Source organism: Bos indicus, chromosome 6 (genome assembly GCF_029378745.1).
Source record: "Bos indicus isolate NIAB-ARS_2022 breed Sahiwal x Tharparkar chromosome 6, NIAB-ARS_B.indTharparkar_mat_pri_1.0, whole genome shotgun sequence".
Lineage (NCBI taxonomy): Eukaryota > Metazoa > Chordata > Mammalia > Artiodactyla > Bovidae > Bos > Bos indicus.
In genome coordinates, this window is record NC_091765.1 from 34,545,746 (window position 1) to 34,569,804 (window position 24,059).

A 24,059-nucleotide genomic window follows, 5' to 3' on the forward strand; every position below is an offset into this window, starting at 1 on the left:
AACAGTAAATCTGTAACTGCTATCATTAAATGGTTGTGATGAAGGGGTTGAATTCCATAAGACTTCACTGATATTCATTTTTCCTTATTACAGACTAAGTGTATATGTTCCTCCCACCCCCAACCAAACTCATATGTTGCAGTCCTCACCACTAATGTGATGGTATTTGGAGGTGGGGACTTTGAGAAGTTACTAAGCTTAGGTTAAGTCATAAGGGTGAGTCCCTCATGATGGGATCAGTGCTCTTACAAAAGAGGAAGTATCACAAGAGATCTCTGCCCTTCCCCTCCCCACCCTACCCTTGCTCTCTATGCATGTACCAAGGAAAGACTTGTGAAGACATAAGCTAGGAAGGAAATCCCAAACACTGAACTAATAAATGTCTGTTGTTTAAGCCACTCAGTTTATGATATTTTGTTACGGCAGCTTGAGCAGACTAAGACATTTCGAACCACAAAAGTCACAGGATGAAAACCACTAAACTCTACCCCAATTTTTCTTTTTTTTTTTCCTGTTCTCTAAAGATAACTTCTTTTATTATTTTGTTCTATATCATTTTTTTTAACTTTATTTTTAAACTTTACAGTATTGTATTGGTTTTGCCAAATATCTAAATGAATCCGCCACAGGTATACATGTGTTCCCCATCCTGAACCCTCCTCCCTCCTCCCTCCCCATACCATCCCTCTGGGTCGTCCCAGTGCACCAGCCCCAAGCATCCAGTATCGTGCATCGAACCTGGACTGGCAAGTGATTCCATATATGATATTATACGTATTTCAAGATATGTTTGTAAAATATCAATTTGTCATTAAAATGAAGGCTCAAAGTTCATAATAGAAATTGAATACTCATATTACCTAAAGATAATTATTGTATGTTCTTTGTACCTACATTATATCATCTTATCATATAATTTAAAATTCCCACCACTTAATTTGACAACAATATAGCCATGTAAATATACATAATATATATTAAACCTACATAAATGCTTATAATTTACCAAATTTACCTTTGGTGAATAGTCAGGGTTTTTTTTTCTATGTTTAATATTATGGTATTATTTGACAATTGAAATATATTCATGCCAGAAAAAATAAAAAAGCTACGTTTAGTTACATAGGCAATGAGTTTATGTACTAGTATCCTGATATTTAATTTCACTACATTTGTTCACTCTTCCCTTCAAGTAAAGAAAGGTAAGCTTGCAGAAAGATGATTTGAAATTCCTCCTTTGCTCTATTCATCTCCTAATCTAAAGTAAAGTTTACCAAACCTGGTACATGTCCTGGGGCTTCATGAAATGTGGCAGCCACTGAACTCTTCAGTTCAGTTCAGTTGCTCAGTTGTGTCTGACTCTTTGCGACCCCATGAATTGCAGCACGCCAGGCCTCCCTGTCCATCACCAACTCCCGGAATTCACCCAGACTCACGTCCATCGAGTCAGTGATACCATCCAGCCATCTCATCCTCTGTTGTCCCCTTCTCCTCCTGCCCCCAATCCCTCCCAGCATCAGAGTCTTTTCCCATGAGTCAACTCTTCGCATGAGGTGGCCAAAGTACTGGAGTTTCAGCTTTAGCATCATTCCTTCCAAAGAACTCCCAGGGCTGATCTCCTTCAGAATGGACTGGTTGGATGTTCTTGCAGTCCAAGGGACTCTCAAGAGTCTTCTCCAAAACCACAGTTCAAAGCCATCAATTCTTCGGCGCTCAGCTTTCTTCACAGTCCAACTCTCACATCCATACATGACCACTGGAAAAACCATCTTGGTGAGAGGTAAATTATAGAGGGGAAGAGTACATAATACAAGCCCAATGCTCTTATAAGAAGAAACAAAAGTTACATACCATTTCTCTGTCTCCTCAACTCTGTGTACATACACTCAACAAAAATCATGTGAGCACACAGCCTACACGAGGAAAGAATTAAGATTTTTTTAAATGAGGAAACTGTATAAGAGTTGACTCCATCAGGAAGGGAAAATATTAGGGTAATGGGTATCCAGAAGGAGAAATGATTAGAGAGTTTAAAGAAGTACTAGCTGAGAACTTTCTAAACCTAGAGAAGGAACTGAAAGTATTAATGCAAGCCCATAAAGTTAAGAGAGCACCTAATTACCTCAATACAAAAAGACCTTCACCAGGATACACTATATTTAAATTGTCAGCAGTCAGTAACAAAGAAAAATAAATTAAAGGCAGTCAGGGAATAAAGGAAAAAGGTTTCTTACAAAAGTATCCACATTAGTCTATCAGCAGACTTCCCAGCAATAATTCTACAAGCCAGGAAGGGGTGAAATGACATACTCAAAATATTGAAAGATAAAAACTGTCAGCCAAGAATATTCAGAAAAGTTATCATTCAGATATAAAAGAGAATTAAAGGCCTTCCCAGACAATAGCTGTGGGAGTTCACCACTAAACCCGTTTTACATCTGCTTAGAGGAGCTCTTCGACCACAAACAAAAAGGCAAAATGCACACACAACTTTGAGTAAGGTAATAGAGTCAGAAAACTGCAACTTTCATCAGAGTAGGTTTTTAAGTACTAAAAGGTTATAAGGGGGAAAATCAGCTACTTCAATTTGGTAATAAACTCACAACATTAAAAGAAGGATAATTTGAGATAACACAAACACAAAAGAGGAAGAGGAAAAGGACGGAATCCATACAGGCAAAGTAAGTAAGATGCTATTAGAAGGAAAAGGACGGTTTTATCTCTGAGATATTTTATACAAACCTCATGGTAACCAGAAAACAAATTTAGGGCAGAGACATGAAACAAAATATACAAAATGGAGAAAAACATCATAGAAAATCAAACTAGAAGGTCATACAGAAAAACATAAGAAAACAAACAATAGAGATATAGAACAACCAGAAAAAATAAAATAAAATAAATGGCAGTACTAAGTCCTCAATAATCACCCTAGATGAACATAGACTGAACTCAAAACAGAGTGGCTAAATAGATTTAAAAATGAGAGCCAAATATATGCTGCCTCCAGAAGACATCTCACCTCCAATAACAAACAGGCTCAAAGTGAAAATCAAAGATGATACTCCAAGTAATTGCCAGTCAAAAGAAAGCAATAAAGCTACACTCAGATAAAACAGACCTCAAGACAAAAAGGGTAATGAAAGACAAAAATGGACAATACCTAATCATAAAGGGGACAATTCATCAAGAAGATGTAACAAATAATATATATACACTCTATATATGAGCATCAAAATATGTGTAAGAATTACACATAGACCTTTTAAAGAGCAATTTATAGCAACACAATAGTACGAGGCGACTTTAGACACCTCAGCCACATCAATGGATAGGTCATCCAATCAACAAGAAAACGGCCTTAAATGTCAGACTAAATGAGTCTGATAGATTTAAACAGAACATTCCATCTAAATTCAGCAGAATACACATTCTTCAACTACATATGGAATCTTCAAGGATAAGACTACATGTTGAGACACAGGTTAACAAATTTAATATTGATATCCAGCATCTTTTCTAAACTATGAAACTAAAAATCAATTATAAGAAAAAGTCTGGAAAAGTCATAAATAAAAGAAGACTAAAAAATATGCTACAGAACAACTATTGGGTCAATGAAGCAATCAAGGAAAAATAAAAATACCTGAAGACAAATGAAAATGAAACACAGCATGCCAAAATCTATGAGATGCAGCAAAAATGATAATAAGAGAGAAGTTCATAGCAATATAGGTCTACATCAAGAAACAAGAAAAATCTCTAATCTAAACAAGAAAAGTAACTAAAGGAACTAGACAAAGAACAAATAAAGCCCCAAATGTGTGGAAGGAAGGAAATAAAGATCAGAGTGAAAATGAATGACATAGAGACTAAAAAGACAATACAAAAGATTCAAACTAAGAGCTGGTTATTTGAAAAAAATTACAAATGTAGCTAGAGCCATTGAGAAAGCAAGCAAAAAAACACTGGTAAATGCAATCAGAAAAGAGGAGAAACTTTAAGATATCTCAGAAATGTAAGAGGCTATCTAGAATAAGTGAACACATTCTTAGAATCATATAACCAGGACTGAATCATAAATAACCAGGACTGAATCATAAAGAAATGGAAATATATAGACTGATCACTAGTACAGAAGTTGAAACTGTAATCAAAACCTCCTAAAAAAACAAAAACCCAGGGCTATACAACTTCACAGCTGAATTCTATCAAACATTAAAAGATTTAATACATATCCATCTCAAACACTTCCCCACAAAAAAAAAAAAAAACTTTGAAAAGGAATTCAATCTAACTCATGTTACCAAATGATATTAATATCAGACAGACACATAAAAATTATAGACCAATACCTCCAATGAACATAGATGTAAAAGTCCTCAACAAAATATTAGCAACCCAAAAACACTAATACATTAGAAGGATCACATGACATGATGAAGTAGGATTTATTTCAGAGATGCAGTTTAACTTCCACTAAAGAAAAACTAAACTTAAATGATACACTACATTTAGAAAATGCTAAAAGCCATATTATCTCAGTAGATGCAGAAAAGCATTTGACAAAATTTCAATATACATTTATGATAAAAATCTTTCAACAGATTATAGAAGGAACATATTTCAACACAATAAAAGGCATACATGACAAGTCCACAGCTAATATTATACTCAATGGTGAAAAACTGAAGCTATTTTTCTAAAATCCAGAATCACCCAAGTATGACCATTCTCACTAATTCTTATTCAACATATTATTGAATTTAGTCAGAGCAATTAGGAAAGAAAAAAATAACACATCCAAACAAGAAGTGAAGAAGTGAAATTGCCATTTTATAGGTGATATGATTTTTCTTTTCAGAAAACCCTAAAGATTCCACACACACACACACACACAGGAATAATAAATGCAATAACATTGCAGGGAACAAGAGCAAAAATCCTTTGTACTTGTGTATGTTAACAATGAGTCAACAGAGGACAGATATTATACATAGGAATAATACACCAAAGATATTAAAAGAAATTCAAGACAACTGTAAAGATATTCTGAGGTCATGAATTGGAAAAGCTAACATCACTTCTTGGCCTTTTGACTAAGATCAAGTGCAGCATGGGGGCTTCCCATATGATACAGTGGTAAAGAACCCACCTGCCAATGTAGGAGACTCAGAAGACACAAGTTTGACCTCCACCTCAGGTCAGGAAGACCCCCACCACCACCCTGGGTCAGGAAGATCGCCCCCTCACCACCACCCCAGGTCAGGAAGACCCCTTGGAGGAGGAAATGTTAATCCACTCCAGTGTTTTGTCCACTCCATGGACAGAGGAGTCTGGTGGGCTACAGTCCATGAGGTCTCAAAGAGTTGGACATGACTGAGCAACTCAGCACAACACTGCTTTAGATTTTTATGGACATTTAAACAATCTACAGATTCAAACTGCAATATAGATTGCAATCTATCAAAATCCAAAAGACATTTCACAGAAATGAAATAAAAATTCTAAACTTTGCATGGAACCAAAGACGACCCCAAATAGCCAAAGTAATCTCAAGAAAAAAGAACAAAGCTGAAGTTATCCAACTCCCTGATTTCAAACTAATGCAAAGCCATAGTAATCAAAATAGCATGGTACTGACAGGAAAAAAAAAAAGTCATAGATCAAAGGAACAGAATTGAGAGCCCAGAATTAAACCTGTTTGTGTATGATCACCCGGAGAAGGCAATGGCACCCCACCCCAGTACTCTTGCCTGGCAAATCCCAGGGGCGGAGGAGCCCGGTAGGCTGCAGACCATAGGGTCACTAAGAGTCTGACACAACTGAGCAACTTCACTTTCACTTTTTACTTTCATGCATTGGAGAAGGAAATGGCAATCCACTCCAGTGTTCTTGCCTGGAGAATCCCAGGGACGGGGGAGCCTGGTGGGCTGCCGTCTATGGGGTCTCACAGAGTCAGACACGACTGAAGCGACTTAGCAGCAGCAGCAGCAGCAGTGTATGGTCACAATTTATGACAAAGAGCAGAGAACATACAATGGACAAAGGATAGTCTCTTCAACAAAGTTTACTAGCAAAAACACACACAAAAAACTAGAACCACTACCTTACACCACATAAAACTCACAATGGATTAAACAACTGAATGTAAGACCTGAAACAATAAACTCTAGAAGAAAACATAAGCAAAACACTGACATTAGTTCTAGCAATATCTTTCCCTTGCCTAAGACGACATATCAAGAAATAAGAAAAATCAGCAAATTGCACTACAAACTAAAAATCTTCGCATAATGAAACCATCATCAAAATGAAAGACAAGTTACTGAATGGAAGAAGTTTACAAATCGTATAACCAATAAGGGGTTAGCATACAACTCAATATCAACAAACAATCCAATTAAAAATAATTGATAGAGAAGCTGAATAGACATTTATCTAAAGAAGACATACAAATGGCCAGTAGGCACATAAAAAGTTCAGTATCATTGTTTACTAAGGAAATGCAAATCAAACCCCAGTAAGTTGTTATGTCATAACTGTTAGAATGGTTATTATCAAAAAGGCAAGAAATAACACTGTAGACAGGATGTGGAGAAATGGGGATCTTTCTAAATTGTTAGTGAAAATGTTAAGTTGGTGCAGCCACTATGGAAAATAGCATGGTGATTCCACAAAAAAAAATAACTACCAGGCTCCAGTTATCCCACCTGAAAGCAGCTTTTCTGCCCCTTTCCTGCTTGTACATTTTTGTTTCCCTCTAACCTTAAAAGAATAAAATTACAGGAATGAGATTACTAGGCAATTTATCTTAATTTCTGCATTCACACTATGCCTTGTCTAACCTGTTGATTCTTTTCTTAGATAAAAAGAATGAAAAACAAAGCAGATAAAAAAATCATGAACTCTCTACCATGGGCTCAGGACACAATTCTACTTTTTCCCCAGATAGCTCGCTTTTCTGATTATAGCACCTTTCCTTTCTACTGACACTTGCCACTCAGATTATCAGCTTTCAAGCTGTGAGCAAACAAACCTGAGTTTGGTAATACCACTTCTGGGTATTTATCCCAAGAATATGAAAACACTAATTCAAAAATATAAATTTCCTCTTATGTTCACAATAGCCAAGATATGAAAACAGACTAAGTATTCATCAATGAATGGAAAAGATATGGCATATGTACACAACGGACTATCACTCGGCCATTTTTTATGAAATCTTGCCATGTATAGAATGGACAGACCTTGAGAGTATTATGTTAAGTAAAAAAAAAAAATCAGAGAACACAAATAGTATATGATTTCATACATGTGGAATATCAAAAAACTAAGAAACAAAGTTAAAACACACACACACACACACAAACCCTAACACACCAAACGGAGAAGGAAATGGCAACCCACTCCAATGTTCTTGCCTAGAAAATCCTGTGGACGGAGGATCCTGGTAGGCTGGTGTCTATAGGTTGCACAGAGTCGGACATGACTGAAGCGACTTAACATGCATGCGTGCATTGGAGAAGCAAATGACAACCCACTCCAGTGTTCTTGCCTGGGGAATCCCAGGGACAGGGGAGCCCGGTGGGCTGCCGTCTATGGGGTCTCACAGAGTCGGAAACAACTGAAGCTACTTAGCAGTAGCAGCAACACACCAAACGAAAACATATATAGAGATAGAAAACAGAGTGTTGGTTACCAGAGGTGAAGAAGCTGTTGGAAAGGGAAAAATGGATACAGAGAATCAACTGTGACAGATGGAAACTAAATTTTTGGTGGGGAGGACACTGCAGTCTATACAGAAACAGAAACGTAATGTTGTCCACATGCAACATGTAAACTATTATATACCAATGTTACCTCAATAAAAAATAAATTTAGAAAGTAATATAAAAACATTTATTTTGCCCCCAGGCTCTTTAGTTAGGGCTTCTAACTTCTTTAAACTCCTGAAAATATCCAAGTGTGACTAAATAATTATAAACAATATAAATAATAAAATTTTATTAAGTTGAATATAAATTCCTTATTGGTATAATTACATGTAATTTGATTTATAGTGTGTATATAGGTAAACTGCTTATGATAATAGCAGTGGTTAAGAAATTAGAAAAGCATAATAAACAAAGCTAAACTAAATTGTTACAGATTGTGACTACTATAACAGGGTATAGGAAACTGGTTTCTAAAATGTTTTGAAATTTATACTTTACCTATTTAAATTTGAAAAGTTAAATTCAATGTCTACTTTGTCAAAATGTCACAAGTTACTTATCAGAATTACAAATACTAGGACCTGGTATTCAATGGATTCAAGTGGCTTATATTACTTTGATGTGACTGCCACCTTGTCCATGCTCCAAGTCCAGTTCTAATGATGATTTTTGTTTCTTCTTTCTTAAAGTCCTAAATTATCTAAACACTTTTTTATTTAGGCAGGTTTTCTTAATGAAACAAACAATTTTCAAAAGTTAACATTGCCCTCTGGTGAACTAATTAAGATGACTATGTAAACTGCATGGCACAAAATTAAAATGGTACCTTGACAGTTACCTAAGAAAATTTAGAAGCTAAGTCAATTTTTAGTAATTCAAGTTTTTTTTTTTTTTTTTAAAGCAACACCTGTGTCTCATTTTACTAGATCAACCAACAGAGGACATTTTTGGAAGGAGGGGTACTAAATTATCTTAATTCTAGCTATGTGACAAGGGCTCGGGAGGTAATCATTTTCCTTCTCATTTCATTCAACACATAAAGATCTGATTTCTTGTATATTTCTTTCTTTTCAATGTAGGCAGGGAAAAATGGACACTTCTTTCTCCATTCATTATCCAAAACAAGCATTCTCTGACAAAGCGCAAACATTTTCTGCTGTGTTAAAAATCATAGTTCTCTGCATCCATTCATAAATGTCTATATATGTTTTTCTTCAACGCAAATCTTGATTACATAATATATACTTACAAGGTTATATATAGCAATGTTTTGTGTAATAAAGTTTATATTATAAACAAAAGTATCAAAGGTTATTCCCAGTAATGTAAGATATTCTTCTTTTGTCTGTAATGGTTTTACTATTTTAAGTACTGGTTAATGCATTTTCTGCAGTGATAATAATACGCTCATAGGACAGATGATCAGTATTAAACCATCATGAAACCACAATCTAAAGGTCAAGTGTCAGTAAAATTGTCGTCAGTTGTCAAGGGTCAATAAAATAGGCTCTAAATTTGTCTGCTATCTCACTAATATGTTCTCAGAAAAGTTCTCAGAAGCGTGATGGTCTAGAAAATTGTTTTGTCATTTAATTGTATTTAATAATTACATAATACATCACTGTTAAAGTCGTCAAATCTTAAATCATCATAAAGAACATCATTGACTGGAATTTGTTTTCTCGATCTTGGATAAGAAGTCAGGGCCTCTTATTGTATGTCTTTATTTTACTGGTATTCTTAAGAACTCTTTTTTTTTTTTTTTTTTTTTTTAAGTTCTCATTACTTTCTCATTTTTGTTTTGGAGAATTCTTTATTTCTATCCAGATTAAATGTGTTATATTACAAAATACTATTCATATACATAATATCATATTTGTTGACAGCACATACTTTAAAAAATAATGCCCACTGCTATTCTTGTTACCTACCAAATGTGCGTTCATGTTATAAAACTATGATTTAATACATTTGTGATGTCACATCTTAAAAAAAAACAAACCAGAAAACATGAACTACAATATCATGTTTGTGTATAGCTTTTAGATAACTGGGGATTTATATGTCTTTATTAACAAAGTCTCATTAGGTTAACAGATTTTTGGTACCCTTAAGTAAAATTGGCTTTTGTCTGCAAAATTACTCAGTACTTTACTTCATATTACATGACTGTGTCTCTAGGTACGGCAGTATGGACTTAAGTCTTGCACTTTCCAAAATAAAACGTGGCCTTAGTCTTCACAATTTTTGATAGGTACAATTGAAATACCTAATTCTGGGTCAGTAATCTATTTCTGGAATAATATAAAGTTCAATACATACTATCAAACATTCTCTTTTCAGAGCATCAAATCTTCATTACTGTAGGATTATAAAATTTATAATCAAATTGAATCATTAACAGTTTATAAGTCACTAACAATTTTAGTGTTAATAAATAAGTTAAACTGTTTAGAGCAAATAGCCTTGCAAGGAAAATACACCCATGGGACAACTATTGTTCACACTTACCAGTTCTTCCTGAAGTTGGGAAATTAGTTCATCCTTCTCTTTCAGCTGCAGCTTCAGCATTGAGCATTCATCTTTCATTATATCCTGTAAAAACATCAGATAGACAGAATAATAGATTTAGCCCTTTCCCTTCACTCTTGATAAGAAAGGTCAGTTGCACGCAGTGGGAGGTAACTGCATATGCCTAATAAAACAAAGTTCTTCTACAATCTGATGTTTTCCATAATATACTGTTTCAAAACAAACTAATGTATGAAAAGATATTATGCTATATATGATATATATGCACATTTTTCTGATAGATAACAAAATGGACAAAGGGAAATCGGACTAAGACAGAAATCAGGGATTCATCCTAAATTCTGTTCTCCTATTCTTGTGCATACATAATCAGTGGGATAAAAGTAATTATACTTCAAAAGAGATACTTTATCCTTTTTTTCTGTTATGATTAAATATTCATTCTCAAATGAATGGCTGTATTATGGCCTTTATCTTTAATGACAGCTCTGTAACATTTTTCCCTTTCATTAGAGCTCTGTCTTTGAGTATTTAACCTTGTCACTCTGCATGAACCCTCAGTCACAGCCTCCATGTATACAGTACACCCACATCTGTGACCTCTATTATTCTATGCTGGAAACTTACTTATAAATACTTAATCTAAACCTATCTTCCAAACTTCAGCCCACAAATATAATTATTTACTGAGCATACACTCAACATCCTATAGACATTCCAACTAAAATTTCATGGTCTTCCTATTTCAAAAATTATTTCCATGTATTCCTCCTGTTATCTTATTTCTAAAAATAGCCAGAAAAGCATCCCATACTCTCAGCTCATACACAATCTGACCCCAGTCTGGTACCCAATTCTTTGATCTCAATCTTCTGGGTATTTCTTGGACTCATTCCTTTCTATTTCTCATGGATTTACTCTAGGTATCCATTGCTTCATATCTGACTTACTGTAGTAAGTCTCTGAACTGGTTCTATGTCTATCACCTTTCCCATCTGCAAGAGAAATTTTCCTAAATGGGAATTAATTACATCATTTCTTAATGTAACAGCTAATCATTTCTTTCAGAGGTGGGGGGGGGGAGTCAAAACTCTTTAGCACAACATATGGTGCCTTTAATTCTCAACTACTTGCATATTTCTGGAATGGTATGTTTTCACTTCCAACTTTCTTATAACCTGTGCTCATTCCTACAGAATAAAGCTGCAGAACATGGTTTCTTTGATGTCTTCTTGCTTTATACACATGTGTATCTCTGGGCTGCAACGCTTCTATTGCCCACAATTTCTCATGATATAGGAGGCATTCCAAACATTATTCCTTACTCTGGGTGGGAGCTTTCCCTTGTCATTTTATTTCCCTTCAGCATGAAGTCATGTTTTCCAGTGTCTAAATCACCCATCATTTCATACAACACTAAATACTTCAAGGGTTGTTTGCTTGTTTCCCTAACCCACTTGAGCAGATCTTTATCTGAGTTGACAAGAAAGAACACAGCTAATGAATTAGAGAAAACAGTATTTGTTTATTCTAGTTCTTATGGTGCTAATTTCTACTTTTAGTCTAAGCAATACAGAATATATGATTCAAATTTACTAATACCTCTTTTCATTTTCAGACAGCCAGTTGACTGGGAGATGCTAATTATCTCTGTCACTTTTATTTCATAGCGGCCCTGTTTCTTCCCTTAATCATGAGCCTTCATAGAACTTATACTCATCATTTTATTATTTTTTTATACTCATCATTTTAATATTTATTTTCACAGGGTCTAAATGTTACATGTTACAATGTTAATGGTAAAAAGGCATAGCTTGCTCGACAATGCAAAGAAAAAGACTGCAGGCTTAAAGATAGGTAATAAAATCATGTCTTTTAGAATCAGAGGTATCTAAGGGCAAATTCTGGGTACTTCACTAAGCTCTCTTTGTGGCTTCCTGCTCATTAATTAACTTCTTTGAGTTCCATGGACATTATGGTAGAGATTGATAATAAGAGATCTATTGATAATAGGAGATCTCCTATTATCATAAACTCTGACAAAAACTCTACTGCTTAGTACTTATATTCCCATATTTCCAGTCTTGCCTAATACCTCACTTAAGAAAAACTAATCCCCTTCATAAATAAAATAATATCACCTTTTCTCTAGGAAATAAATATTTAGGTAGAGTTAAGGGCTGTTGTTTTTTTTTAGGAAACAAATATTGAGGTAGGGTTAAGCATTGTTGTTGTTTAAATGCTAAGTCATATTCAACTCTTCTGCAACCCATGACTGTAGCCTACCAGGCTCCTCTGCCCATGGGATTTCTCAGGCAAGAACACTGGAGTGGGTTACCATTTCCTTCTCCAGGGAATCTTTCCCACCCAGAGATTGAACCTGTGTCTCTTGCATTGGCAGATTCGTTACCATTGAGTCAACAGGGAAACCCTAAAAGTACCAAAGGTTTACTGAAGGGTTTAAAAGATATATTAAAGAATAAAGCTATGTGATAAGAAAAGAAGAATCAGAATTGGGAAAGGGGAACAGTGGACCATGAGTCATACCTGACAAATCCTCCACCAGCTAAACCAGGAGCTCCAACTCCAAGACTGCCTATGAGAGGAATGCCCTGTGGAAGGAAAGTGGGTGGGTTCACCTCCCACTCTGCGTTCAGTCATTGGGTGGGAGCTGCCACATGAGCTAGATCTCAGCTGCTGCTGGTAATCTATTGTCTCACACCACCCAGTGCTGAGCTTGACTTCAGCTGGAGGCAGTTAGCTAACTACAGAAGTTGCAGCTGGGTAGTGAGTCCTTTATTGAAAGAGAATCTGAGCCTTAGCCTGAATCTACTGTTTCTTAGCTGAATGTTATACAATATTTTTGTGTATTAATTGATATTTTGTCAATGAATTCATTTAAAATGAAGGTGTACCTATATTGTGGCTAATAGAAATTGTAAACAAAATTATTTTCCAAAAACAAGCTGCCTTTACACAATTGTCTGATTTGTTTCCCTCCAGCTCTGGAACGTTTTTTCAAGAAGTTCTTAATCTCACAGCTTTAAATCAGGTAGGTGTTAATATATCGTTTGCACTTACTTAAGGAATAATGTATATTAAAACATAAATTTAATTTATCATATGATATCAGAAGCCAAAAAGGTCTTTTCTTTATCAATGACTTTGCAAATGAATCTTGGCCACCTACAGTTCTGTTTTTGGTTGTTATATGTACTTTTGGCAAAATTCATAGGCGTATCTGTCTAACACACAAGATGAAACCTTTAAACAATAGTTACTTAAATGAAAGCTACTCTCAGATGAATCAGTATTCCCCCAATATTCTCATTATCTGTGCCAATTCTGGGACATGTTTGATAGAATGCTCTATTTAGTTAGAAATTCTCTTGGTGTGTACAATTAACTAGATTTTAATATTCTTGGTTTTTTAAAATACTGCTATTAACATCCATTAATACAGGCTAATGTAACCAATTAACCTTACATTAAATTAAAGGCATATTACTTATGAAAATATATAATTGAATAATTATGGCATCCTTTGTTTCTCACTCAAATATAACTGATTCTAGGACTAAAATCAATTCTAGATTTCCTAATTCCATAATTATTCATAAATATGGAACTTATAATATGGTGGATTAAAGGGGTTACAAATCCTTTGCTACTATTCCAAATGAAAGATGGAATCTAATGTTCTCTTCTTGGATACGGGTTGGTCTTATGGCCTTGCTTGACCAGGTGAATACAATGGAAGTAATTCTGTCTGATTCTCAGGACAAGATCAGATTTCAGTTCCCAGGATGGTCTCTTAGAATGTACCTCTCAAGTTCCTCCCCTGTAGAAGGAACACAGCAGTCATGCTAAAAAGTCCAAACTACATTTCATTTTCTTTGACAGCCTCTTAAGGACACACCCAGCATCAGCAGCATCAACTTTCGATCCTGAGAATGAGTCATCTACATACTTAGCCTAGTGAAGTCTTTAGATGACCAAAGCTCTGACCAGTATCTCATCATAACTGCCAGAGCTAAATCATTCCCAAATTCCTGACTTGTAAAATTGTGAACAAAATAAAAGTATAGTTTTAAGCCATTAAGTTTGGGGATGATTTGTTATAGAGATCATCAGAACATATGGACAAATTAAATGATTACAATTAGAATTAGTGTGAATTATGACTCATAGGTATATAAAATATATACAGCTAATTAAAAATATTTTTTGATTTAAAGTATGATTTTTGTGATTAAAGTTATATTTATTGTAACTTTCAAATTTATTTCATATGTAATATAAATATATTCTCAGTATTTAACATACAGGAGAATTAAAAATACAGATGTAATAATTTCTTAAAAATTCTTATTTTACTTTTATTTTCTAAATTTGGAAAATTAAAGCCAGACACATGAATATTTGGTTAATTTGCCCCAAATTCATTTAGCTGACTTCACTCCCATATATTCCTATCATTGATTTTTGCCTGAATTAGAATCACCTCATTGTTTGAAACATGTATGAATAGAAATCAAGTTCCAAGAAATTAAAGGAAAGCAGATACTGTAAATCATCTCAAAAATTATCTTATGCTGAAATTAGAAATGCAGATTAAAAAATTAATTTCTAACTCATGAATCTTCACAGAATTCTTCAGGTAAAATTATAAACATAATTCTTGGCTAATATTTACAAAAACATGTCAAAATTGGTACTGAGTCATCATGACTCTCTATTTATAGACTTGTGGTCCTTTCTCTGGAGGGCTTTATTTTATGACTTACAAGCTGTTCCCTCATTCTGGTAAGTGAAAAGGTCAAAAGATCAAAAAATAAAGGAAACAGACAATTCTATCAGAGTAAACAAGGACAGATTGTTATGAACAAGTGAAAACAGAGAAAAAAGAAATAGGAATATGGTAGGAGAAGACAGAAGGACAGAGATCAGAAAACACAAAATATACAATAATTGACAGTGTATTTTGCAGTTCTACCGAAACACCTGACTTCATGTAATCGTTATGCTAACAAAGCAGCATGTTACCTGCAACAACTGGGTAGCTAGTGAAATAAACCAGTGCAGGCATATAATCATCTACACAGAGCTATAACAGAGCCTGCTTTTCAAATCCTGAAAGCACAGTCAATAAAACACCACCCTAATTGTTTATTTAGTTTAAAACAATTTTTAAAATATTTTAAAAGTCATTTCAGTATCAACAACTGCTACACCATGCTACAAAATTTTCTTTTCATAAGCATTCAATTTAAAAAGATTCTAGGGGCTTCTGTGGTAGTCCAGTGGTTAAGAATCCACCTTGCAATGCAGGGGACACTGGCTTGATCCCTGGTCTGGGACGATCCCACATGCCACAGGGGAACTAAGCTCGTGTACCAACTATAGAGCCTGTATTCTGGAGCCCATGAGCAGCAACTACTGAGCCCATGTGATGCAACCACTGAAGCCTGTGTGCCTAGAGCCTATGTGTCACAACAAGAGAAGCCACAGCAATGAGAAGCTCTCACACCACAACAGAGAGTAGCCCTGCTTTCTGCAGCTAGAGAAAGTGTGTGCTGCTACTGCTGCTAAGTCGCTTCAGTTGTGTCCGACTCTATGCGACCCCATAGACGGCCTCCTACCAGGTTCCCCTGTCCCTGGGATTCTCCAGGCAAGAACACTGGAGTGGGTTGCCATTTCCTTCTCCAGTGGATGAAAGTGAAAAGTGAAGTCGCTCAGCCGTGTCCAACTCTTAGCTACCTCATGGACTGCAGCCTACCAGGCTCCTCCGTCCATGGGATTTTCCAGGCAAGAGTACTGGAGTGGGGTGCCATTGAGAAAGTGTGTACACAGCAACAAAGACCCAGCACAGCCAAAAGTAAATACATATTAAATAAATAAATATATATATATATACATTCTAGATTTGATTTTATAATGTCATTGACTTCAGAGATGAATTAACATTCCATTGAATATTTACAAAAATATTGTGTTTTTTAAAAATATTGTTTACATAGCAATACAAAATTTTAAAAAGGCATAAAAGGTGTTCAAAGTAAGCACCTTAGACATGTATTTCTAAGAATATAAATCAAATCAGTAAACAGCATTATCCCTTAACATAGTGGTATATTGGCTATCTTTCAAGATAATGATAATAATACCTTAAGCTAAGGCTTTCTAATTTATAAAACATGGGCTTTCTTTGTGGTTCAGCTGGTAAAGAACCTGTCTGCAATGAGGGAGACCTGGGTTCCATCTCTGGGTTGGGAAGATCCCCTGGAGAAGGGAAAGACTACCCACTCTAGTATTCTGGCCTAGAGAATTCCATGGACTGTATAGTCCATGGGAAGGCAAAGAGTCGGACACAACTGAGTGACTTTCATTTTCCATGCATAGAATCTTGTTTTGCTGTCAGAATTTTTGGTGACCAGTTATTGAACAAAATGGTACATTTCTAGGATAAGCAGGGGGCAGGATAAGCAGGGCTTTGTTCATAGAAATTAAGCAGAGAAGATGATTGTATAAAAGGTCAAATTAAACGAAACCATTAATGAATAATACCAAGACCGTTAAGTTGTGTCCATTAGTCTCTTTACAGAATACATTGTATTCTGATAATTTTTGAAACAATTAAAAACATTAGCCTCCACTGAGAAAGTTGCTATTTTATTAAGTTGGTGAAAGTAATTACAATTTTTGCATTGTTGAAATTTGCCATTTAATATTGTAATATATTTTACATAAATGTGGTTATGTTATACATAATTTTAATGCACATTTCTCCATTTTTTTTTTTGCTAATGACATTACTTGCTATTTATTTGATATGTATTTTAGAATATGGGAATGATGTTAGACAAAAGCAAATTTGAGCTATTTGAGTTCAAAATGGATCCTAAAGCAGTGGAGACAACTCACAACAATAAATCTGGCCCAGGAACTGGTGCAGTGGTGGTTCAAGAAGTTTTGCAAAGGAGATGAGACCCTTGAAGCTGAGGAGTATAGTGGCTGGCCATCAGAAATTGACAATGACCAATAGAGAGCAATCATCAGAGCTAATCCTGTTACAACTACAGGTGAAAAAACTTGATAAGTGGGTGTCTCATGAGCTGACCACAATAAAAAAAAATTGTCGTTTTGAAGTGTAATCTTATTCTAAGCAAAAACGACAAACCATTTTTAGATTGGACTGTAATGTGCAACGAAAAGTGGATTTTATATGACAACTGCTGATGATGGCCAACTCAGTGACTGGATTGAGAGGAAGTTCCAAAGCACTTCCTAAAGCCAAACTTGCATCAGAAAAGGGTCAAGGCCATTGTTTGGTGGTCTGCTGACTGTCTGATTACAACTATGGCTTTCTGAATCCTGGTAAAACCATTATATCTGAGACTTACACTCAGTAAATCGATGAGATGCACTGAAAACCACAACACACACAGCTGGCACTGGTCAGCAGAAAGGGCCAAATTCTTCTTCAAGACAATGCCAGACCACATATCACACAACCGATGCTTCAAAAGTTGGGGTACAAAGTTTTACCTCATCTGCCATATTCACCTGACCTCTCGCCAACTGACTACCACTTTCTCAAACATTTTGACAACTTCTTGCAGGGAGAGTATTTCCACAACCAGCAGGATGCAGAAAATGCTTTCCAAGAGTTCACTGAGTCCTGAAGCATGGATTTTTATGCTATTGGCAAAAATGTGTTGACTGTAACGGGTCTGATTTTGATTAATAATGATTATTTGAGCCTAGTTATAATGATTTAAAATTTATGATCCAAAACCACAGTTATGTTTGCAACCTAATAAAACAGTCCCATGAGACTATGGCCTTGTCTTTTCCAAGTTGTTAGAGTCTGCTTACATTCACTTTACTATATTAATAAGAAAACACTTGAGTTGCATAACTTCTAATATGTAAGATCTTCTACATCTTACATAGTTTTTATTATAGAGTAAATAGAGAATATTAACCTAAGTTATAATCCTTAGAAAAAATATTTACTCAAAGTTTTTATTACTCTGTTCTTTGTTTCACACAATGTTTATGGTGAAAATTAAAAAGTTAAAAAAACAAACGTTTGTATTTCATTTTCTAAAGCCTTCTTAGAATGATAATATTTTGTGGGTAAAAGGATGAAAGCAAATTTCTCTGTGTCCTAATGAATTATAATAAGCATGACAAATTAGTTTCTTGATCTCCTAAACCCATGGGTTTCACCAACATCAATTATGAATTACACTTAAGACATAAATATTTTTACAAACTCACCAACAATGAGCTTCTCAACAGAGAAAGTCAATAAATGATAATATTCATTTGTCCTACTGTACTTATTTGGTATGAGATTCTTGGGGAAATCAGTATCTTTAAGAGGTCTTGGGACTGTCTGATGCTAGTATTTTTTTCTTTCCTCACAGAAGGGAAGCACACTTATCACATTACACTTAAATTTCTTTAAGAAGGTAAGCAATTGTTTAAGTGACTCTTCCCACAGCATAGACTATACAGGAAAAAAAAAACACAAAATGGCTAAAATTGGCCTGTAAAAAGTTCCTTTCCGTTGTGAAGGCATGCTTACTTGTTTTTCATGTTTTAGGAAAGGAGTAGAGGACATCTTATCTCTCAACATCCTGACTAAACTAAGAGAATTAGGTTTGAACATAACTATGAACTTCCCTAGTGGCTCAGACATTAAAGAATCGGCCTGCAAGGTGGGAGACCTGGGTTCTATCCCTGCGTTGGGAAGATCCCCTGGAGAAGGAAATGGCAACCCACTCCAGTATTCTTGCCTGGAGAATCCCCATGGACAGTGGAGCCTGGTGAACTACAGTCTATGGGGTCGCAAGGAGTCAGACACAACTGAGTGACCAAGAACACACACGCAGCACATAAACTTTAGTTGCTGGGAAGGAAAAGTAATAAAATACATCAAACACACCCCATTCCTCACCCATAAGTGCATAGTACAGTTGTTTTGTTCACTTTGTTTGAAATGCTAATTTGACTTAGTTTTGAGGTCTTGGCTAGAGGCCAGTTCCCCTCTTCAATAGCTGATTAAGACCATACTCCAAACACTTCCTTTATCTGGTCCTCATACTCCAGAGCCATTAGGTAACAGCCCCATCAGGCCACGTACTAGGCAACTAGAGACAGCCTCCACACCCTAGAATTCTTGAAATTATTCAAATTAGCCAGTCCTTAGGGAGTGTTGGAAACCCTGCCAATCCCATCCTGCTTGCCATATATAAAATGCACCCTTTGGCTCCAATTCACCATTACTTGGCCCCCAGTGGGGCAATCTTCTCCATGACTCTGCCTAGCAGCCTTCTCTCATTTGAAAGGGTAAGTTACAAAGAGTTCTGTCTCTCATCTGAGTGTTAGTGTGTCAGATCCAAGATCCCACTATCAAAAGAATCTTTAAATCTCGTAAAACAGTCCTGGCAGGAGCCGGCTGCAGGCCTTGGGTACTCTTTTGCCATTTCTCCTGGGATAAGATAGCTGAGATGGCTCTTGGGCCCTGGATATTTATGAGGGCCCAGAAAGAGAAGAAGGACAGTGGGGATAATATTGGGTACTTCCTGGCAATGCATATATATTTTTTTGCACAATAAAGGTAGAAAAGTTTTTCAAGTTGTATATATTATTAAAGAAAGTAAAAACTAGAGAGATATCCCTAATATTAGCACATCTCAGAAATGGTACTATCCCATTTTATAGGATGCTGAATTGTGACAATGATAAAGAATACAGAAATGAGTAATACTATAAGGATTATTTTTTCAAGAATTCTGGCATAATTGTAAACTTCTGGGTAGGAGAATAAAGAGAAGGTTTCAATGTTGTGCTGTACAGGAATCATAGATAACGTGACTCAATTTAAGCAGCGGTTTCAGGCAGTCTGGGAAGTCAGATGACTAAGTTGCAAAAACGCAAGGAACATTAGCTGAAGCTACAGATCACAGCTACAGAACATAAACTAATATCAGGTAGTAAGGAAAGGAGTAAAGATCATGCTCTGTTCTTTTTTAGAGCACTAGTGGAGACTAGGGCTTCCCAAGTGGTGCCAGTGGTAAACAATGTGCCTGCCAACGCAGAGATGTGGGTTTGATCCCTGGTAGGGGAACATCCCCTGGAGGAGAGCATGGCAACCCACTCCACTATTCTTGCCTGGAGAACCCCAGGGCACAGAGGATCCTGGTGGTCTACAGTCCACAACTGCTGCTGCTGCTGCTGCTGCTGCTGCTGCTACTGCTGCTGCTGGTAAGTCATCTGAGTCGTGTCTGATTCTGTGCGACCCCATAGACAGCAGCCCACCAGGCTCCCCCATACCTGGGATTCTCCAGGCCAAGAACACTGGAGTGGGTTGCCATTTCCTTCTCCAATGCATGAAAGTGAAAAGCGAAAGTGAAGTCACTCAGTCGTGTCCGACTCTTCGTGACCCCATGGACTGCAGCCTACCAGACTCCTCCTTTCGCTTTTCACTTTCATGCAAGAGTACTGGAATGGGTTGCCATCGTCTGCTCCATACAGTCCATAGAGTAGCAAAGAATTAGGCACAGCTGAAGTGACTTAGCATGCACATATGCAGTGGACAGTAACAGCATAGAGTAGTATCTTCAATTACTCATTATATGTACATTGTAAAATGGGAGTCTTTAAGACATGAATTTGGGAAAAGAAGCAGTTTTGATTTACAGAATAGATATAATTTCCAATGGTTGCTTATGTACTGAATGCCTGCCTACACCAATCACATAATTAACTTGCATCAGAAAACAGAAAAGATTTTTTAAATTAAGGGAAGATTTAGATTATCATTAAGCAACAGTATATTATCTCAAAAGCTATTGTCTACTACAACACAAAACTTACAAATTTATCAATGTTTTTTCATATTACCTCTTGTTGTCACTCAATCAAAGCAGAGAAGATTTGCATTTGAGTCTTTGTTGTGTCACAATTTAGCCATGTGATCCTGATAAATCAATTACTAATAATAGAGCTAGGGGTTTCCCAGGTGGTTCAGCAGTACAGAATCTGCCTGACAATGCAGGAGACGCAAGGACACCAGTTCAATCTCTGGCTTGGGAAGATCCCCTGGAATAGGAGATAGCAACCCAAAACTATAATTTGTTGAAATTAAGACATTGTTTTAATAATTCAGGTAAGAAATCATTAGAATTTAAAGTAAGATGCTGTAGGAGTGAATTTGAAATTATTTAAAAGGTGGACTCTACTGTATGTGTGTGGAGTGAAAGGGAAAAATGAGAAGGGGAGACAAAGATGACATTAAGTTTCTGGAAGGTCTACTCAGAGAATGTAAGTATGGCTCATTCTTGTTAAGAGTAAATACAACTTGAGGTGGAAGAATTTAAGATGAAGAAAAGACACTAAGTTTAATTTTAAGGTCCCTTGTACATCCAACTGAAGAAATACGGCATGAGCTGGCTATGTAACAATGCATGGCTATGAAGAAATACAACTTATTGGCTATGCATGGGCTCCAAAGAGAGAGATCTGGTCAAGAGATGAAATTTGGAAATCACTAGTGTATTGATGTAGTGGAAAATCAATAACTGAGAGAGGAAAAGAAGTGATTGTGAAGAAAACTGAAAATGAGAAAGTGTGGTGGCTTAACAGACAAGGCAAGGAATAGGTTTTAGAAAGAGAAGGCAGTAATAATGCTGAATGCAACAAAGATGAAGTGAATTAAGGGCTTATCAAAAATATCAGTCACCATGGATATTTAACAAATCAGGTGGTGTGTTAGAAGCAGACTTTAGACTACAGTGGACTCAGAAGCAAACTGAAGATGAGGGAGAAATAAGGAGTTACCAACTACACACTTGCAAAATGAAAGCTTCTCCCAAGAATGAAGAATAGTAGCTAATAGGATCGAGATATGCTGTGCAAGTACATTACATGGAAAACACTGAACAGGTAAAAAGACTAATGAGAAGGACTTGGTAAGAATGGAGAAGTTAAACAAATACAGGTGAAAGAGGGAATAACTATGAGTGGAAAAACCTTCAAGAGTCAAGGGATGAGATCCAGTACATAGGAGGAGAAACCAGCTATCTGTAGGCAGAGAAGTACCCATGAACAGAAGGGAATGAAATAACCTTTTCTTGATGATGCTTCAATAATAAAAAAAGATCCTCTTTATAAACAACTTAAATCATGTAAGAGATTGTTAAAAACTGAATGTGTCCCCTTAAAGTTCATATATTGAAATACTAATCTCCAGTACCTCACAATGTGACTTTATTAGAAACAGAGTCACTGCAGATATAATTGATTAAAAAACACTCGAACAAAATAGGCCCCTAATGCAATAAGACTGATGTCTTTACTAAAAGGAGAGAACTGGACTCAGAATAATGCACAGGAAAGGAACACCATGTGAAGACTGAAACTATGCTATCACAGAGCAAGGAACTACCAATAACCGGGAGAGACCTGGGGCATATCCTTTCTTAGTGCCTTCAAAGGGAGCACAGTTCTGCTGACATCTTGATCTCTGGAACTCTGAGACAATAAATCTCTGTCATTTAAGCTACTCAGTTTGTGGTACTTTATTACAGCAGCCCTAGAAAACTAACACACAGACATAATTTTCAAATACCGGACCTTCTTATAGATTATATGTAATTGAATTGATACATGATTTTTTAATAATTACTAAATGAACAAATAAAAAGGACAGAAAAGAGAGTACATAAACCATGACCTTTTTCTATTTTGTCTCCTACCCTTAAAACTCTTCAAGTGCCTATTTTTATTTCTAACCTAAGGCTATTATGTTAATATGGGCTTCTCAGCATATCTAATGTAGCAGTAGTTCTTTATGCCTTTACATTATAAACATAAAGCATTCTCATACTTGCATATTGAGTCACTATCTGATTCTTGAGCATGGGAAGAGGCACAGGTGTCTACTGGAGTCTATGCATGTAGTAGTATTTTTGCCGTTATGTCTGACTCATCTACTCATTCAGACAAGCCCCAGAGGTTTCTGTCATGCCTTTTGTGCAGGTGCCAGGGCACTCACCACCACACACTTAGAAACAGCACCACATTCTACCCACTCAACATTGATCAAAATTTCTAGACAAGTCAGTTTCATCAAAGTCACTTCAACTGATAACCAGTATGTGATAAAGTTCATGGAGATACGCAATTATTCAAATTCTTTTTCACATGTAATCAAAATATGGTAAGAAAAGTAATAAACTCCAGGCATGGGAGAAAATGTGAATAAATGCCCTGATACTAATACCCCATCCTTACCGCATCCCAGCCCTGCTAGTTAAAGAAAACATCCTTTAAGACTGAAAATAAGCAGTCATGCCATACATACCCAACATTATAATGTTGAAATACTGAAGGCAACCTAAGTATACAATTGAAGAATTATTACTAAGCAATGGTAAAGCAATAAAATATGCATTTTTTAAAATGATGGTTACAAAGTCTAAGGAATACCATGAAAAATACACATTTTAAAATAGAATTCTAAATGAAATATAAATTTATCAAAAATCTGAAAATACACAAAATTATGACATTCATTTTATTAGAGTTGTTTTGTTAGGGGGTTTGTGTGAATTTTCACTAACGTGTTTGAAGTGTTAAATGTGCAATATCCTAGAAAAAATACATGAAAATAAAAATATTTATTGAAACATATTTAGCAATCATGTAACCTACTGGATCTATGGTAAATGTGGTGTGGTCTCAGAGTAATATTGTGTTCAAAGGAAACTCGCAGCACTAAAAAAAATGCAGCAA

At 35.8% G+C, this 24,059-nt stretch overlaps 1 protein-coding gene across 3 annotated transcripts in view; it reads right to left on the reverse strand.

Moving 5' to 3' along the window:
* CCSER1 (coiled-coil serine rich protein 1) overlaps nucleotides 1–24,059 on the reverse strand; it is a 1,491,155-nt gene that overhangs the window by 773,307 nt on the left and 693,789 nt on the right. For all 3 annotated transcript variants that reach the window (XM_070790884.1, XM_070790886.1, XM_019962454.2), the window contains exon 8: nucleotides 10,230–10,313. In XM_070790884.1, coding sequence (XP_070646985.1) covers nucleotides 10,230–10,313 — 84 coding nt within the window. The remainder of the gene's footprint in view (nucleotides 1–10,229; nucleotides 10,314–24,059) is intronic.